At 37.5% G+C, this 15,498-nt stretch overlaps 1 protein-coding gene across 1 annotated transcript in view; it reads right to left on the bottom strand.

The window, feature by feature from the left end:
* Nucleotides 1-217: 217 nt before the first annotated feature.
* LOC108499001 (transmembrane 9 superfamily member 2-like) overlaps nucleotides 218-15,498 on the bottom strand; it is a 28,319-nt gene continuing 13,038 nt past the window's right edge. The window contains exons 10-17 of the mRNA XM_017818376.1: nucleotides 14,619-14,751; nucleotides 13,292-13,411; nucleotides 13,057-13,114; nucleotides 10,833-10,992; nucleotides 10,053-10,204; nucleotides 8,432-8,543; nucleotides 7,846-8,017; nucleotides 218-840 (exon numbers count right to left, since the gene is read on the bottom strand). Coding sequence (XP_017673865.1) covers nucleotides 773-840; nucleotides 7,846-8,017; nucleotides 8,432-8,543; nucleotides 10,053-10,204; nucleotides 10,833-10,992; nucleotides 13,057-13,114; nucleotides 13,292-13,411; nucleotides 14,619-14,751 — 975 coding nt within the window. The 3' untranslated portion in view covers nucleotides 218-772. The remainder of the gene's footprint in view (nucleotides 841-7,845; nucleotides 8,018-8,431; nucleotides 8,544-10,052; nucleotides 10,205-10,832; nucleotides 10,993-13,056; nucleotides 13,115-13,291; nucleotides 13,412-14,618; nucleotides 14,752-15,498) is intronic.

Genomic DNA, 15,498 nt, shown 5'->3' with positions numbered 1-15,498 from the left:
GAAAGCAGAGTAACCACAGAGCTGAGTAAGTTCAGAGGCCCCTGCCCATCCTCCAGCCAAGTGACCCACCAGTCCTGCTTGCACAGATAATCTGCAGCCAAAACCACAGTCAAACTGCTTATAAACAATACACATCTCAAAAAGTATCAACTGGTCAAACTAATGTGATCTGTGCCCAAGCAGTGAAGGCCTAATTAATAAGAAGGGAAACAAGTCAGACAGAGTTGTGCAGTTTTATTTGAACAAAAACCAGTGTCGATATTTTTAATAAAGTCTACCTTAAACTAAATGCATGTACATTTGTAAGAAGATACCTAGTTGTAAAGAAGGTGCAGGATAATATGTACAATCATAGTTAAGTTAAAAAAATTCACATTTTATATAGATTTACTTGACAGTCCTATGCTTTAATGGTATATAAATGGTAACCAAAAGAGGTAACAAACCCCCCCCCAAATCACAAGAAAATTCAGCTGGAGGACTGCACACATTTTTCAAATAAACCAGTTCACAGAATTTTTATTTGTCCTAAATCAAATTCTGGATATAATTTCTGAATTATTACAATGAACATGTTCAATGAGTATACCAACATTTTTGTTTTTATCAAAATGGCAATGGTGCCATTTCCTTCCATAAAAATCTGTATTTTATGCTGTAGTCTGGTCTTCAGCTTTTACAAATTAGAATAATTACACAGGATGTTTTTCAATACATGGTAAAAATTATCAAACAGCAAGGGAGATATGTTCAAAAGACACTTTGAAGCTTTTCAGTCCACTTTCACAACACTGTAAATCTTACTTACAAACCAGAAGCAGGCAAAAAATCCAATAGTCCCTAAAATGAGAAAGTGAAAAAGGTTAGTTTATTTTACAGTTTGTTCTGAGAGAGAAATCTAACAAGTACTTCCCAGCAGGACAGAATATAACATTGTAATCCAGCTAACTACCCAGAATAACAGCACTTCTTAAATTTAACAACACCCATTCATCCCCCTAAGTTATTTATTTAGAGCAAAGATGACGTCCATTTAAACCACTGAACATGATGCCACCACCACCAGCAGACACACAGGCACCTGTTAAGACACTGACTTTTACACAAAGTCAGCCCCTACCTGGGTTTTTGAGTCTATGACACTTCACTGCCACCCGTGAATTACGACACGTAACAAAGCCTTGGAAAAATTCACCTGGCCCAGTTTTATATTCATCGTGCTCTATTTATACTCAAGAACAGGGAACTTCTTCCTCTGTATATCCTGTTACTCCTTTTGCTAAAACAATGCTCTGAGTGCCACAGCAGTTGGGAGCAAGCAGCAAGTGAGACTAACAGGGACAAACCAAAACACTGTGTGAGATTAGTACAGACCAATTTTCTATCTTTAACTAATGAACAAGCCTGTGGTTTTCACCTACAGTCATTATTACAGGGTAAGTGCAAGGACATCATCCGTCACATTTATTTTTAAATTACTTTAAGAACTTCATATGCAAGGAGACAGAGACCCAGTCACTTTATTTTGTCTTCAGCCTCTAAGGAAAGTGATGCACTGTTCCTCACACCTTTACCTAGGGGTCAACTGCCACAGAGATGGTAAGCCTTAACAGCTAGAAAAAAGGAAGGTCTGACTTCCAGGTGAATTCCCTCTCAAGGACAGAGCCACATGCCAGCCCTGTGATAGCCCTTACCAGCTACACTGCAGCCAATTGCAAGATCATGCACTCAGCTCCTCCAGTTTTACATTCATCCTTTTCTGTCTGCTCCAGGTTTTTTTCACCATTTAATTGTGACTGATTCACTAACTAGAGGGGTTTTTATTAAGTATTTGTGTTTTTTTACATCAGTTACATTTCTTTCAGACCACATCCACACATTTCCCAAGTGAGAAACCCATCTCGGGAAGCTTATTATCTACATGCCAATTCTTACATTCTTCGTGCTACCATGTATATTTGCAGTTAAAGGCTTTTTGACAGCCTACTATTATATGGCACAGATTACCCTTTCTCTCCAAGTTTGCAGTTATCATCCTCTGAAACAGTAAGAGATAACAGATTTATGGCTGTTGATAGGAGATCAGACACCAACCACAAAAGGAATATAATTCCTTTGTAGGCTTGACATCAGTAAGTCTTTGCAGTTCATGGTCAATTCTCACTCCTTCCTACTGTGTCAAATACTCCAATATCAGCATTGTTACTCTAAGCCTTAGTCTCATGATTTTTTCCTAATAATGTTTCTCAGCATTTGCTTTTTAGTTGTTTCTATACTATAGCCCACTCAAAGCTTTTTATGGTTTTGAAAGCAATGTTTCTTCCAAATATTTAACAGATGAGATAAGTTAAAAATTTATCTGCTGTTCTAGAACAAAAGTGTAGTATCATAACAAAAATGTACAACTAACACAGGAATGAGAGTTACCACAGTTCTGCGAGCATGCCACAACTTAATATGGGAGCACACTCTAAATCCACAGTATTTTCCTCCAATCCTTGTTAGTCTGAATCTTTATAATACAAAACATTTTTTTCTACAAAACATTGCCTCAGTCATAACAGAACTTGAAGACTTCACACTGTGAACAAGCATTTTGTCTATAAACAGATTTTCACAGGTTTCAGTAACATTGATTTTCAACTTCCCCTCCTAAAAAAAGTCTGTTTAGCAAATCAAAGACTGACTACCCCATGCTCCTTTTCTAAACTTTATCAGAAATTTTGCCAATGTACCAGATTTGAATCATGAACTTGGGAGAGAAAAGCAACACACTTCACCAAGATACAGCCTTATGTGGCCAGAACCTTCTCTGGTGTGCAGATTCCTTCAGTTGTTACCTCCACATCAATAACTGGGGCTTACCAGCATTGTAATTTCTTCTTCCCTCACATGAACAAATATAACCTACAAACTCCAGACATGTATAGCTCTATAGACTAGAAACTTAATCTTTTTTTTAGTTTTAAAATAACATGGGCCAAACAGACTAGATGCCTCCTAAGGCTCAGGTCACCACAGAATCGTGTTGCTATTACAAAATCACTATTATTGGACAGATATGAATGTAAGCTAAGGGAACATTATTTATAAGGTTTCCCTGTACAGCTGCTTTACCTACATGATTGCTTATGTAGTGAAACAAAAAGCTTAACTTTTGCTTTTATTAAGAACATAAACAGCACAGTGTCTGGTTCCACTGAAATTCAGTGTTTTCCACCTCAGACCTCGGGGTGCTTTTGATTCCATGAACCACTACAGGGCCCACAAAAGGTAATGCAGTCAAAAACCTTCAGATTTTCTATACAGGAGTACATACCCCAATCGAAGTGATCTGCAAATGAGTAATAACTGGGGAAGAAAAATAGCTCTGAACTAGTGTGGCTTGTTTGAAAATTCTAGCCAGAATGTTTTCTACGTTTAGCCCATTTCACCAATCTGTCACTTGCTCCAGATTTTAGCACTTTATGTGGGAAACCACTTTATACTACATCTTTAGGCTTGTGCTTACAAGTGTAACAGGTTCCCAGATTCCTCTTTTTAACTTCCTTGACTAAGGCCAGTATTAAAACACAGTTAAATGCAGGATCAGTTTCCTACACGTGCACCTCTACCCAATACAACTGCCATTAGTAGCTGCACTGGTTAAAATTCAACCTTGCCAGCTCACGTAGCGTGACCTGAAACGTATTTTCTTGAAGAGCACTCTCAGCTCTTCAGTCTTTAGCATTTTTCTAAGCACATCTTGCACTGAAATTAGAATCATCCTGTATTAAAATGAGCCTCTCATTAGAACAGGAGGACTATTTAGGTAAGCTTTAGGTAAGAGCCACGTTAGGATCTTGCTTTTATTTGTCTCTTTCAAAACACGTTCAAACTGAAATCCAAGTTTTGAAGCACTGTCAACAAGGAGCCACAAGGCTGCAGCTCCCAGCCTCTCTGACAGACATCAGTGAACACAACATGGCAGAAGACAGATACCCAAAAGGTGTTTTTGTTAAAGCTGTAAAAAAAAAAATTCTATCACCAAGTACTTAAACCTCTCCCCCAATAACAACAAAGACCCCAACAAAAACCCAAACAAGCAAACAAAAACCCACAAAAAAACCCCAACCCCACAAGCAAATAAATACAAAGACGCCACTGGCTGAAAGAGTTGAGACCTCTAAAATTATTTTCTGCTTGGTTTCACTGCAAAGTTTTTACAGCTTTCAGATGCACACTTCTATGAAATGACCCAGCACCAAGCCTGACACCAATTCCTCTAATGAGCCTATAAAATCTGTTTGTTTGGTTTAATCCAATATAACAAATTAGTTTCTTGGCTCATGTTTATTTTAACAAATCCTAAGCACTCACCAGCTTAAACTGTATGAAAGAGCACCTGGTGGCCTGCACTGAAGAACTTACTGTTGTGGGGTAGACCTTTATTTTTCCCTAAGTGGGTGACCTGCACATTTTAAGATTCTGCCTTTTCAAATAATCCCTACTACTCTAGGAAACTGATGCTATCTCAGTGCAGAGCAGCCTGCCCAACACCACTGATCATCCTAGGGAGGTAATGCTAAAAGACCTTTTGCAGGAGCTATTTAAAATTCAGGAACACAGTTGTGAAGATGTCTCAAGCAATTTCTCTAGCCAAGAAGCCAGATATGTCCAAAAATCCATTTATACTTAGTATAAAACAGCTCAGCTGTTTTTTGATCTTTTTGTCCTCAGGTTTATAGACTGCTGAATACTCCACAACATACACACTACCACTTTCTGATACACAGAAAGGTGATGTTACACACAGAAAGCTGCCATCTGACCGGGTAAGGGAAAGGTATTAGTAAACATAGTTTAAATTCAAAATTAAAACCAAGGATTATTGCACAGAATAATGTCAAAATACATTAAGCAGACTCTTCTGCTCTACTCGTCCCTTCTAGCTTTATTGTTTAATGAAGAAAAAAGAATTCAAAGCACGAGCAGATTGTAAGAAAGCAAACAGAAAAGCACTCTGCACTTCGCTGATACTTCTTATGTACCTTAAAAGCTCTCTGTATCATACTGGTTTCAATCACTGCTCAGTGGTGGGTGCTTCAGAATCTCGGATTCTAAACACAATCTACCCAGAAGATCAAAACTCAATTTTGAAAATGGCATTAACTCACAAGTGAAAATGATGTTCAAAAATAGAGGTCACTGTAAAGCAACATGCTTTGACTATGTTCAGCATTTTTTCGTCTCTCAGAATAAAATGCATGTAATCATGTAGCCATCCCCACTCACCCAACCCTTATTATTTCTTGAAAGATTAGCTGCACTTTGTACATTAAAACAAAATTGTCTGGTTTGGGGGTGCACACTAATTATTAGATTTCACTGGTCAGACTGTATTATTGTCGTTGTTGCCATACAAGCACTCAGTTCCTATTTACTTATTCACTATGATCTCTTTTGTAATGCCCAGGGTAACACAACATGCTGCCACCGAGGAGGTATTAACACTGCCCTTTATACTTCTGTCACAGTTGCTGAGACCTAACAGGCAAGAATAGAGAAAATCAAAATACCTAGCGCTAACTTAAGTGGAACAGATGAAGGTCCCATTTTGGGAACTCTATTAATGCAAACAGTGTGTAAAATTACATTAGCAAACTCCTTCACCTCCAGAAACTCATGAGAGACTGAACCCTTATTTTCTAAAGCAAGGGCTATTAAGGAATATTTTACAAAACAAAGCAAAGGGAGCTGTCTTTTGCTTGTACCATCTGTCTAGAATAGCTTGCATTTCAGATCCAAAAATCTATCATCAAACTAAATATGAGAAATTTATCACAACATTTTACATTATCAAGGGTTTATTACACACTCCATGTCTCTGTTATACCCATTACCTTTCTAGTGACTAGCTGTTCTATTAAATGTTAAAAAAAAGGGACTGTGTAGTAGCTTTCCTCATGAACTACAAATGCAGCATAGCCAGCACTACTGTGGGTTTATTTCAAAATAAAAAGAAGACACTGCAGCACAGTTTTTTATTGTACTTCTGGGGCCTCACTGGCCTCCACATCAAGAACTCCAGGATCAGCACATCTGAAGCTTTTAATGCCATTTCAGCTGCTGCCATGACAATTTCAATTATCATTTTATATATGAAAGGGATATTTTTAATTCTACCAATTTGCATCTTGTAAGTGAAATTGAAATTGGCAGGATAGCAACTAACCTATGCTAAAATCCAGACACATATTAACATATTGCTTTAGTTTAAAAGTAATTAAAACATTTTAGACTATAGTTTGAGGGTTGTTTTTTTTTTTTCTTTTCATATAGATAAAGATATATTATAGAAGACATCTGGAGCTTGGCTGTTTCACCAGGATTTAGGCAGGGCTTTAACTGGCAATATGCCAACTTCTATGTTTGTCTTCTAATAATTAAAAAATAGAATAATTAAATCCTCCCCTTTTTTCCCCACCCACTTCTTTTAAAAACTCCTTTTGGCTTTCTTTTGAAGAGACACATATCTAAATAACAAATAAAAACCTATCAGTAAGTGCCAGTTAATGTTATTAGATACAATTTCTACAGAGTAACTGCTTTGTTCAAACACATACAGTAATTTTCTTCAGTGTTTATCATGAACAGTGCTTTTTTCTTCTCGTGTCAACCAGCATTAGAAAAAATAAAGATGAAAGAGATTTTTCTCACTGCTGCACTGACTTGGTCTGAAGCTAAGACTTACCTTCATTACCTATTTTAGCCACTCTTTTTTAACTGCATTTAAGTGAGTTAAGGGATGCATTTCATAAAGTGAACACAAAGCAATTACAACAGGTTTCAACAATCAGTCAGAAGCAAGTTAAGAAGTAACAATATAAACCATTGTGACATCCACAGTGAAATCCTCTATCACAAGTCTTTGGAGTGACTACAAAGGTTGGTTTTACAAACAACCAGTCATATATGAACCAGCATTTTCTCTAGTTCTGCCACTGCTGTACTTCATGCCAAGCAGTGATACCTAAAAGATCTGACTTCATGTGTTAAATCTACATATACAACAGGAGCAGTATGATGAACACCAAGATAAAATGCTCCTGGCTATTTTTAAGGGCCAGTACCCTTCAAAGAGCTTCTAATTTCCTCTAACACATGGTAAATCTGGCACAGATTTCTCATCAAATCAACCTCGAAATTATAGTTTCAGTCAAGTGGTTATGAATGTTAGAGTGAGTAATTCTGCAGAAGACACGTAGTCTGCACGAGTAACAGCAGAGAAGCTGGACAATTAAAACTGGAGAGCCCTATTTCAAACAGGTTCCTCCAGTGAAGGTAAATTCCTGCCATGAAGAAGTGGTGCTTAGTGAGCAGGTGAGGTCACTTCTAACAATACTAAAACTTTCTCTTCTCAAACTCCACTTCTTCCCCAGCACCAGCCTCCTTCACTTGCTGAGAGTGAAAGCTGAAAACATTCTTTATCCGCCATATGCAGAGCGCAATTATCTTTAACTACACAACTTCTAGAGCCAATTATGAAATCCAAAATCAAGTTAACACTTGATATCAAAGTGAACAAGAACAGCCCTTTGAAAAATATAATGGTTTGAACTCATTGCTAATATAATATTCAATAAAGGAAAATTAATTATGCTATAAATAAATGTAATTTCAAGTTAGGAAAAAACCATAAAGAGTACCTTCCTGTGATGTGTGGTGTCACAAACCATAAAAGTAACACTGCCTAAAGAGTCACAGATTGTATATAATGGTTCAGAGAGTCTGAATTTCACCCAGTGCTTCTCATTTCAAAAGCAGAACCCCCCGCATTCGCTTTAGATTGAACACGGTACTTACCTGTGAAAAGGAAAAAAATCAAGACCATGATCATTGTGTAACCAAAGTATAAAATGGTGCTGGCAGTTCCTGTTATCTGGAGTTTGGAGAAGAAGTAATGAACTGCATAGATAAAGAGATAAACTGCTGTAAAGCTGCTGGTCAAGAACGACCTCCACCACCAGTGATAATCCTGAAAGAAACAATAAACCAGTCACCAAGAGTCACACGTAGAAAACAAAATATAAATAAGCTGGTTAAAAAATAACATTGTCTTCTGAAACACATTTGATTCTGCAAAATTTATCTTAAAAAAAATTCCTACATAGCACCTAGGTACTTTTTTTTCCTACAAGGCAGCTGATTGCTTCCACTATGAACATGAAATTATTCTAAGATCAAGCCTGTTTATTTTTGCTTATCTGTTGCCAGTGGTGGATTTTGAAGCAAAAAGCACATTTCAAAAGAGTGGCTAAGACAGGCATGTCAAGGCTGACAGTGCAATCCATTCAGTGTCCAGCACTTCACAGTACATGTGAATACCTCACCTCTATTTCTAACATCTCCCAGCTACAAGTGGCATCTACACCAAAACTGTAACTTTTACCTCTGCACACAGATGGAAGTAGCACAGCAAAACTGTAGCTTCTGAACACGTAATTAGAAGAATTATAAAAACTAGGAATAGGAATCCAAACATGTAATACATCTGATGAGACCTAAAATGAAAAACAAAGGAAAACAAGAGTCCCATTTTTGGTTGAAGTTCTGAGTGAACTGACAGTGTAACATTGCCAGATGCTAAGTTAACCAAAACCACTAAAAAATCCAAACACAAAAACCCCACACCATTAGGGTAACTTTATTGACTAATTCATAAAAAGTTTTCTTTACCCAAATGTACTCAGTAAATACACATTTATTTAAGGTAACAGTTATAAAACCTCTGCTCTACAGAGCAACAGTCTTCAATTATACTTCCCCTGAAATCAGCGTCTATCTTTCACAGAAAAGAGTTAAGGACAATTTCCACCAGAGATGTTTATCACTTCAGGTCTCTGTTAGGAGGACCTTTAGCCTCCCTGACTCCTGCATCACCTGTACTCTTCCCTAGTTCCAATACCCACTTCCTTCCTCCTACTGTAGCTGAGCTTTCCAGGTGTCTCTGCATCTCATCACTACATCCAATCACATGTTCCTCCCCTCCCAGCCTATCCCCAGGCCAAGTCTGGCTCCAATTCCAGTGCTAACCAAATGCAAAATCACTCACAAAAATAAACATGAGGGAAATATGTTAATTTATTTTTAATCTGGTAAGGGATAAGGGAAATAACCAAATTAACTTTCTTGGGTGAAGGTGACAATTACTGCAGTACAGGATTAGACAGAGGGAGTATTAGTGGCACATTCCCTCCATACTTCCCTTCTGTAGGATAAATAATGAGAAACAATTTGGGAACTTGCTAATTTCAGCTACAAAAGTCTGGAGTATACCTGTTTGTCACCTGATTACATTTTTCAGCACAGCTATATTACACGTTTCTATTTTTGTTGAGGACAAATATGAAAAGCTAAACTAATATATTTGCATTTAGAGCTGGTTTAGAAAACTGTTCTGTAAGATCTCTTGACATAAACAGAGGGCACCATATGAAAACCTGGCACCTTCAGGACAATATTTTCCATTGAACAACAATGTACTGACATTTCATGTTTCACATTGTGAAAGTTTGAAAGATTGCACTGGTTTAATTTTTCATGCACCTGCTTGATTAGGTTTTGACAAGATTCTGGAGTGGAGTGGATGGTTCCTGGAGAGCAGAGTTTTTGTTTTGCAGAACATGGAATCCCAAGATCTTGACCCAATTCTGATCTAACAGCTGAACCTGCTAGATTGTATTAGTTTCATAAATCATAATACAGTTACACAGTGGATTAGGCTCTACCTAACCACAACATTATGAAACCACACTTGTGCTGTTAGAACCAGCAAGATAAAACAAGGCAACAGGGTTCTAACATCACACTTTGCAGTTGTCATTAAAAAGAATTAGTTTCATAAGGTCTAAGCACAGAAGTAAATATATAGATTCCAGAAATTCCACAAAAGTTTGCACGATGATCAAAACTTTTAGAACTGGACTATTCCTTAGACTAATTGGTTCAGGATGTCCAAACTCACTGTGTGTATTATCAAACCAGAGGAAAAAAAAAATAGTGATGCTCACCAAATGCTATTCAGAATGAAAAAGAGTTGAATAAAAATACAGCCAAAGGGTAAGATACCGCCCATGATGATACCAGGCAACGGCTTTGTGAAAAAGGACTGCTCTGGGATTTGGCGAGGAATCTGGTTTGTACGCACGGGATGTTCAATAGGCTGCAGAGAAAAATAACATGAACAAATGATACATTGTTACACCATGAATAACATTACTTTTCCCAAATATTGGCATCTAAAGATTTGATAAACACAGCTGTATTTTCATTCATAAGCCATCACAAGTTTTCAAATGAAAAAACCTACAAATGTGATGCCTGTCATTAGGAAAAAACACGTGTGCTTTAAACATTCCAGCTATTGGCCAGTAAGCAAGTCAGAACATGAAGGAAATAAATCTGTTCAGTCCTTAATTAAAATTTAAAAAATTCAACACCACCACCTTTTTCTGAGTTGTCTGGCGTTATCTCAAACTAGTGAAGTACAAACTGAAGCCCTTCTGAAGTCGTATTTCAAAAATGAAACTACTGAGGTATTGCTGCAGCAAAAAAAGCATGCAAGACCTCCAAGAGCACTGTGAAATTCTGATTCTAGTGAATGGACAGGAAAAAAAATTAGTGTGACATTACAAGCATATACTTGATTTCAAAATCATGACCAAGTGAAACATCATTTTACAATCACTGGGCCATAGATGTCTCAATTTGACCAGTTCCTGTATGCTTAGAGATTCAGTGGCTCAGCTACAGAGGACAGGTGTATTTCAAATCTGTACTTGGACCCCTACCTTCTCTTTGAAGCCAAAATAGGCACCAACGAAGGTTAGTGGGACTGAAATTCCAAACCACATCGCTAGGATAGCAACCAAAGTGCCAAAAGGGATGGCAGCTGAGGATCCTTTCACCCACAGAATGAGATTCATAATGAAGAAATCAGCAAAGACAATCCTGAAAGATCAGAAAAGATATTAAAATATTCAGGAAAAGAATATATGTATCAGTTAGTATTAAAAAACATAAATCAGTTGAAAGTCTGCACAAGAAAAATGTAGCTTCTAGCAATTTTCCAGTCCCCCAACAGTCCTAATTCCTTTCACCAACAGTGCAGTTGAAGTAAAAATGCCTGCACCATCCAATGCTTGTAATACAGGTATCTATGGTAAAGCCAATATTTAAATAGACTCTGCACACAAAATTAAAAAGTAACAGAAACATTCCATTGCAAAAATCTATAAAAAAATGGAAAAATAAATAAAATAAATAAATAAATAAATAAATAAACCCCTTTTATCTGAACCACCTTTCCTATTCTTACAAGACATATTTTCTCTATTTAGGTCCTTTGTAAATAGTAAATTCCTTCTGAATAAATACAGTGATATCAAAATCTCACATTTAGGCAGCCACATGTGACTCTCACAATAAATGTATGTGCTGCTGCAGGTTGTGTCACAAGCAGAAAGGGGGGATTAGAGAGGGCTCTGGCCTACACAGAAACCTTTGTATAAGCATGGACTTACACATATTAAGTAGCCCACACCTTTGGAGAATTTAAATAGACACTGCTTCAGTCATGACATGTCTCCAGACCTGTTCTTTCCTCCCCTGTTAAGCACATCTGCCTCATTTTCTAAACATCCTAGGAAAACACTAGAAAACAACTCTGAGACATATGAAGATTCCAAACATCCCAATCTGAGAACAAAGCAAAATGTACTGCAAAAGAGCCCCCTATAAAATAAAAGCTTGATTGAATTGCCATTATTCATAGATTCAAGGATGCACCACAGAAAATTGAGCCTCAGGAAGGGCCTCTGCAAAGCACACCATTGTCTGGGTTTTGTTAAAAAGGTGCTCCTGAGGAAGAATTTAAACTGCTCTGAAGTGAACATGCATCCTCCACTGAAATTTAAAAAGGAAGGAAGGAGGATTAGAGCAATAGACAGCCTCCTTTTTTTTTTCCTAGGAGAGGCCTGAGACTTGCCAAAACAGTTTGGGGGAACAGACCTGTTCAATAAGCACACCCAAGCGACCCCTGCTGTAAGCATCTTGTTGAACAAAAAATAGAAATCAAACCCATTTTAGAAGTCTTGCTAATCTTTATCATCCAGCCAAGCTCGTAACACAGACCCCACTTACCCCCTCCAAAGTTAGAAAAAAAATACTGCAAATAGGAACTCCCATCAGTCTACTGAGACTAAAAAGACCTTGGGCTTTTTATGATATTATGCAAATTCACTGAACTAGCATAGCGTAATCAGGACATCTGTTCCTATTCTACCAGCCCCAGTCATTTCACTTCCTCTGTGAAACTCAATTTATTTGGGAGTTTACATGACCAGCACAATATTTTTCCCTATTGATATATATTTTCTTCTCTCTCCTGATAATATCTAAATGACAGCAGGGAGACTGAAGCACATTTTGTTTAGAAGTAAGATTTCTATAGAAATACTACACTCGGCTGTTATCGAATACATTACCTTTCATTTGATGAAATTCTACTTTACTCGAAACCAAGCCATGTTTTATTCATTCTGGGCTTTTTGGGGGGAAGAAATACCTTATGAAATTTATAATCTTTTCCTCCACTTTTGCCAAGGACATTTGCCAGTACCCAAAGCTGAAACCAAGGAACTGGACATTACCTACATTTATGTATGAAGACGACAACCAGAATTACCTGGAACATACCAAGTGCTATGGTACCAGACTGCAATTACCCCATCACTGTGTCTAATGTTCTGGTGCAGTGACTCTCAAAGGCTGTGACACTACCTTGCATCATTCCTCCTACCCCCACAGCTGACTACAAAACAAGATGCTAAGAACCTGTGTTCTAGAGTACCAGGCTCCAACTCCTCAGAATTTTCTTTTCTTCATATTCACACATAGGCAGTACAGAAAGGGAACAGCAGTTTGGAGAACCATGAACAAAATCACACAAACAAGCTTCATAACAATTCACTTTTTTTTCCCCAACTCCTTCCCACAAGGGAAAACAATACTAACCCAGGGCAAAGCAGAGCTGTAAGCAAGACGTTTGTCTTCCACTTCTCACCTCTGAATGCTGAGGGGAAAAAGTAAAAACAATTTCAAGTTCAAGACTTTTTCCAACTGTTTTACAGAATGGCAGCAAGAAGCAGATTTGTTGTCTGAGATACCAGCTCCCATCTGAGGTTTATATTAAGCCCAGCAATTCTGAATGTAACATGTTGTGTCACATTAAATAAATGCACATACTTACTCTTGTACATTCTAGCAGACACGTAACCAGCTGGAGTTCCCAGCAAGACCCACAATACAACTGCACAGGTCATCAAAGCACCACGGTTGGCAGGGGAAAGAAAACCAAGGCAAGCCAGGACTGGAGAGACAAAAAGATTTAGTTATTTGTGGACACATGTCAAAATTCCCCTGTAACAAATCACTGTGAAGGTTTATCCCTTTCACTACCAGACATTTAAATGAAGACTGTGTGCATAAGCTTGACCATACCTCTAACAGCACTGCTTCATTCAAAAGCATTCTTTCCACCTCGCCTCTTAAGAAGAAAATTTCTCAAAGTCAAAAGGCTGAAAAGTAAAATGCCACCATCCACCATGATGTTTTACTTAAGAACACTCTATCCTGAAAATTAGCCTCTTTAATCACAGAAGGCTGCCTGAGTGTGAACCAATTGTAGAGATCAGCCTACAGATACTTGCAAAAAAGGAGTTTGTCAGTAATCTCCAGTGTACAGTTGGTTTTAAAAAGGACTTTCTCTCACCACCAATTTCTTTCTATGCTACACTGGTTGCACAGGAAACTATTGCAGTTAACTAAGATACAGAGTTGTGACCAACACTGAAAGACAAGCCTATCAAGAAAATTCTACTAATCGTAAAAAATCATGTAATAAATAGAAAAAAAGTAGCTCCTCTGTGAAAGATCAAAAAACTAAATCAAACTTGGAGAACAAAATTTGAAAAATGCTTCTCGTGTAGTAAGTATCAGTGTACCTTCTAAATCAATTATATAGTAAGAAAAGGAATGGTCATAAACTTTACAGATAAGAGATAAGAAAACACCATCTTGTGACAGATGACATCATCATATGCATTTATAGCTATCTGAGGTAGGCTCTCATTATCTCAGTGTTGTGTCAGCACCATTTCATTGGTGTGTACTCTGGCTCTTATTTCTGCATGGCTGCAGATTGTCATATCAAACATATTGGATAGAAAGTGTTCCCAGAACATTAAAGCTTTGATTACATGTCTTTGAACTTGCATTACTGGACCCTTACATAATTTACAGCATGACAAATTGTTTCTGTTTTTTAAAAAGAAACTTGTAAGAAGGAAGTTTGATTTCTGTACTCATGAAGAATCTGAATTAGCCCAGATAGCACAGTGTTTTCAATGACAACACACCAGCATTACTGAAGCTATACAGATTAGTGTTATGAAACTGCATTAATATTTTATTTTACTAAAGGAAGGACTTAAAGGCTTCTGTCATTTGTTTAATAATTTTGCATCTTTCTTATCACTATTACACTACAAACACATCACCTTAATGAAGTTACTTACATAAAGTAATAAATGTCATAATGAAAATTTGCGTTCCTTGGCCCAAAAAAACAGAGAGTAACATTCCCTTCCTTGGGGGTCTAAACACATCTCCATGAACCAGCTTCCAGCCAAATTCCTCTTGGGCATCTTCCTGTATAAAATCAACAAAGTCTTTAGCAAAGATACATAATGCAGTAGTGAATTAACACAAACAAGATGCAAAGTACATATTTAAAGTTTGATTAACTTCCAGTTAAGATCCAAAGCCAGACTAATTGCATCTGATTCATCACTCATTGATTTTCATAACCCCCTAATGGTTCAGTGAAAAAGGCAGGATTTATCAAGAAAATCCTCATCTCTTAAAGCAAGAAAAAACCAAATGTAATTAGCCAAACCACAGAACATCATTCTAAATTTAAACTAAAACAAAGCATTCCATTTAATTCAACTTCAATCTAGTTCAAGCATTTATCTTTTTCTGCTTCCATTTCAAAGCACATCAGTCTCAATGACAATACTGGGAAAGAATGAAACTGTCTCTGTACTACAAAAGAAAGTTTGCTCCCTGGAACCATGAGGGACAAATACCAACACACTGTCCCACTCCCAGAGGTGAAAAGATGGATGGCATGGGCAGGGGGCATCCTAAGGAACCACTGCTGAAGAACAAGGCTCTTCAATAGAGTCACTCAAAACAGACACTGCCCCTCACACAATAAACCAACCAAAAACAACACACGACCACAAGACCACTCTCCTCCTCATAAAATTAAAAGCTACAGGTTTCATTCAACCCAGGAATACTGAGTTCAGGTCAAAGGACTGCTTACCACTAGAATTACAGCATGCAAAAAAGCAGGGTAAGGAAGAATGCAGATGACACTGGCAAATGACA

The sequence above is a fragment of the Lepidothrix coronata genome, unplaced genomic scaffold (assembly GCF_001604755.1).
Source record: "Lepidothrix coronata isolate B3197 unplaced genomic scaffold, Lepidothrix_coronata-1.0 Scaffold2, whole genome shotgun sequence".
NCBI lineage: Eukaryota > Metazoa > Chordata > Aves > Passeriformes > Pipridae > Lepidothrix > Lepidothrix coronata.
Note: the sequence above shows the minus strand (reverse complement) of the source record. Positions and strands in the feature narration are given on the sequence as shown.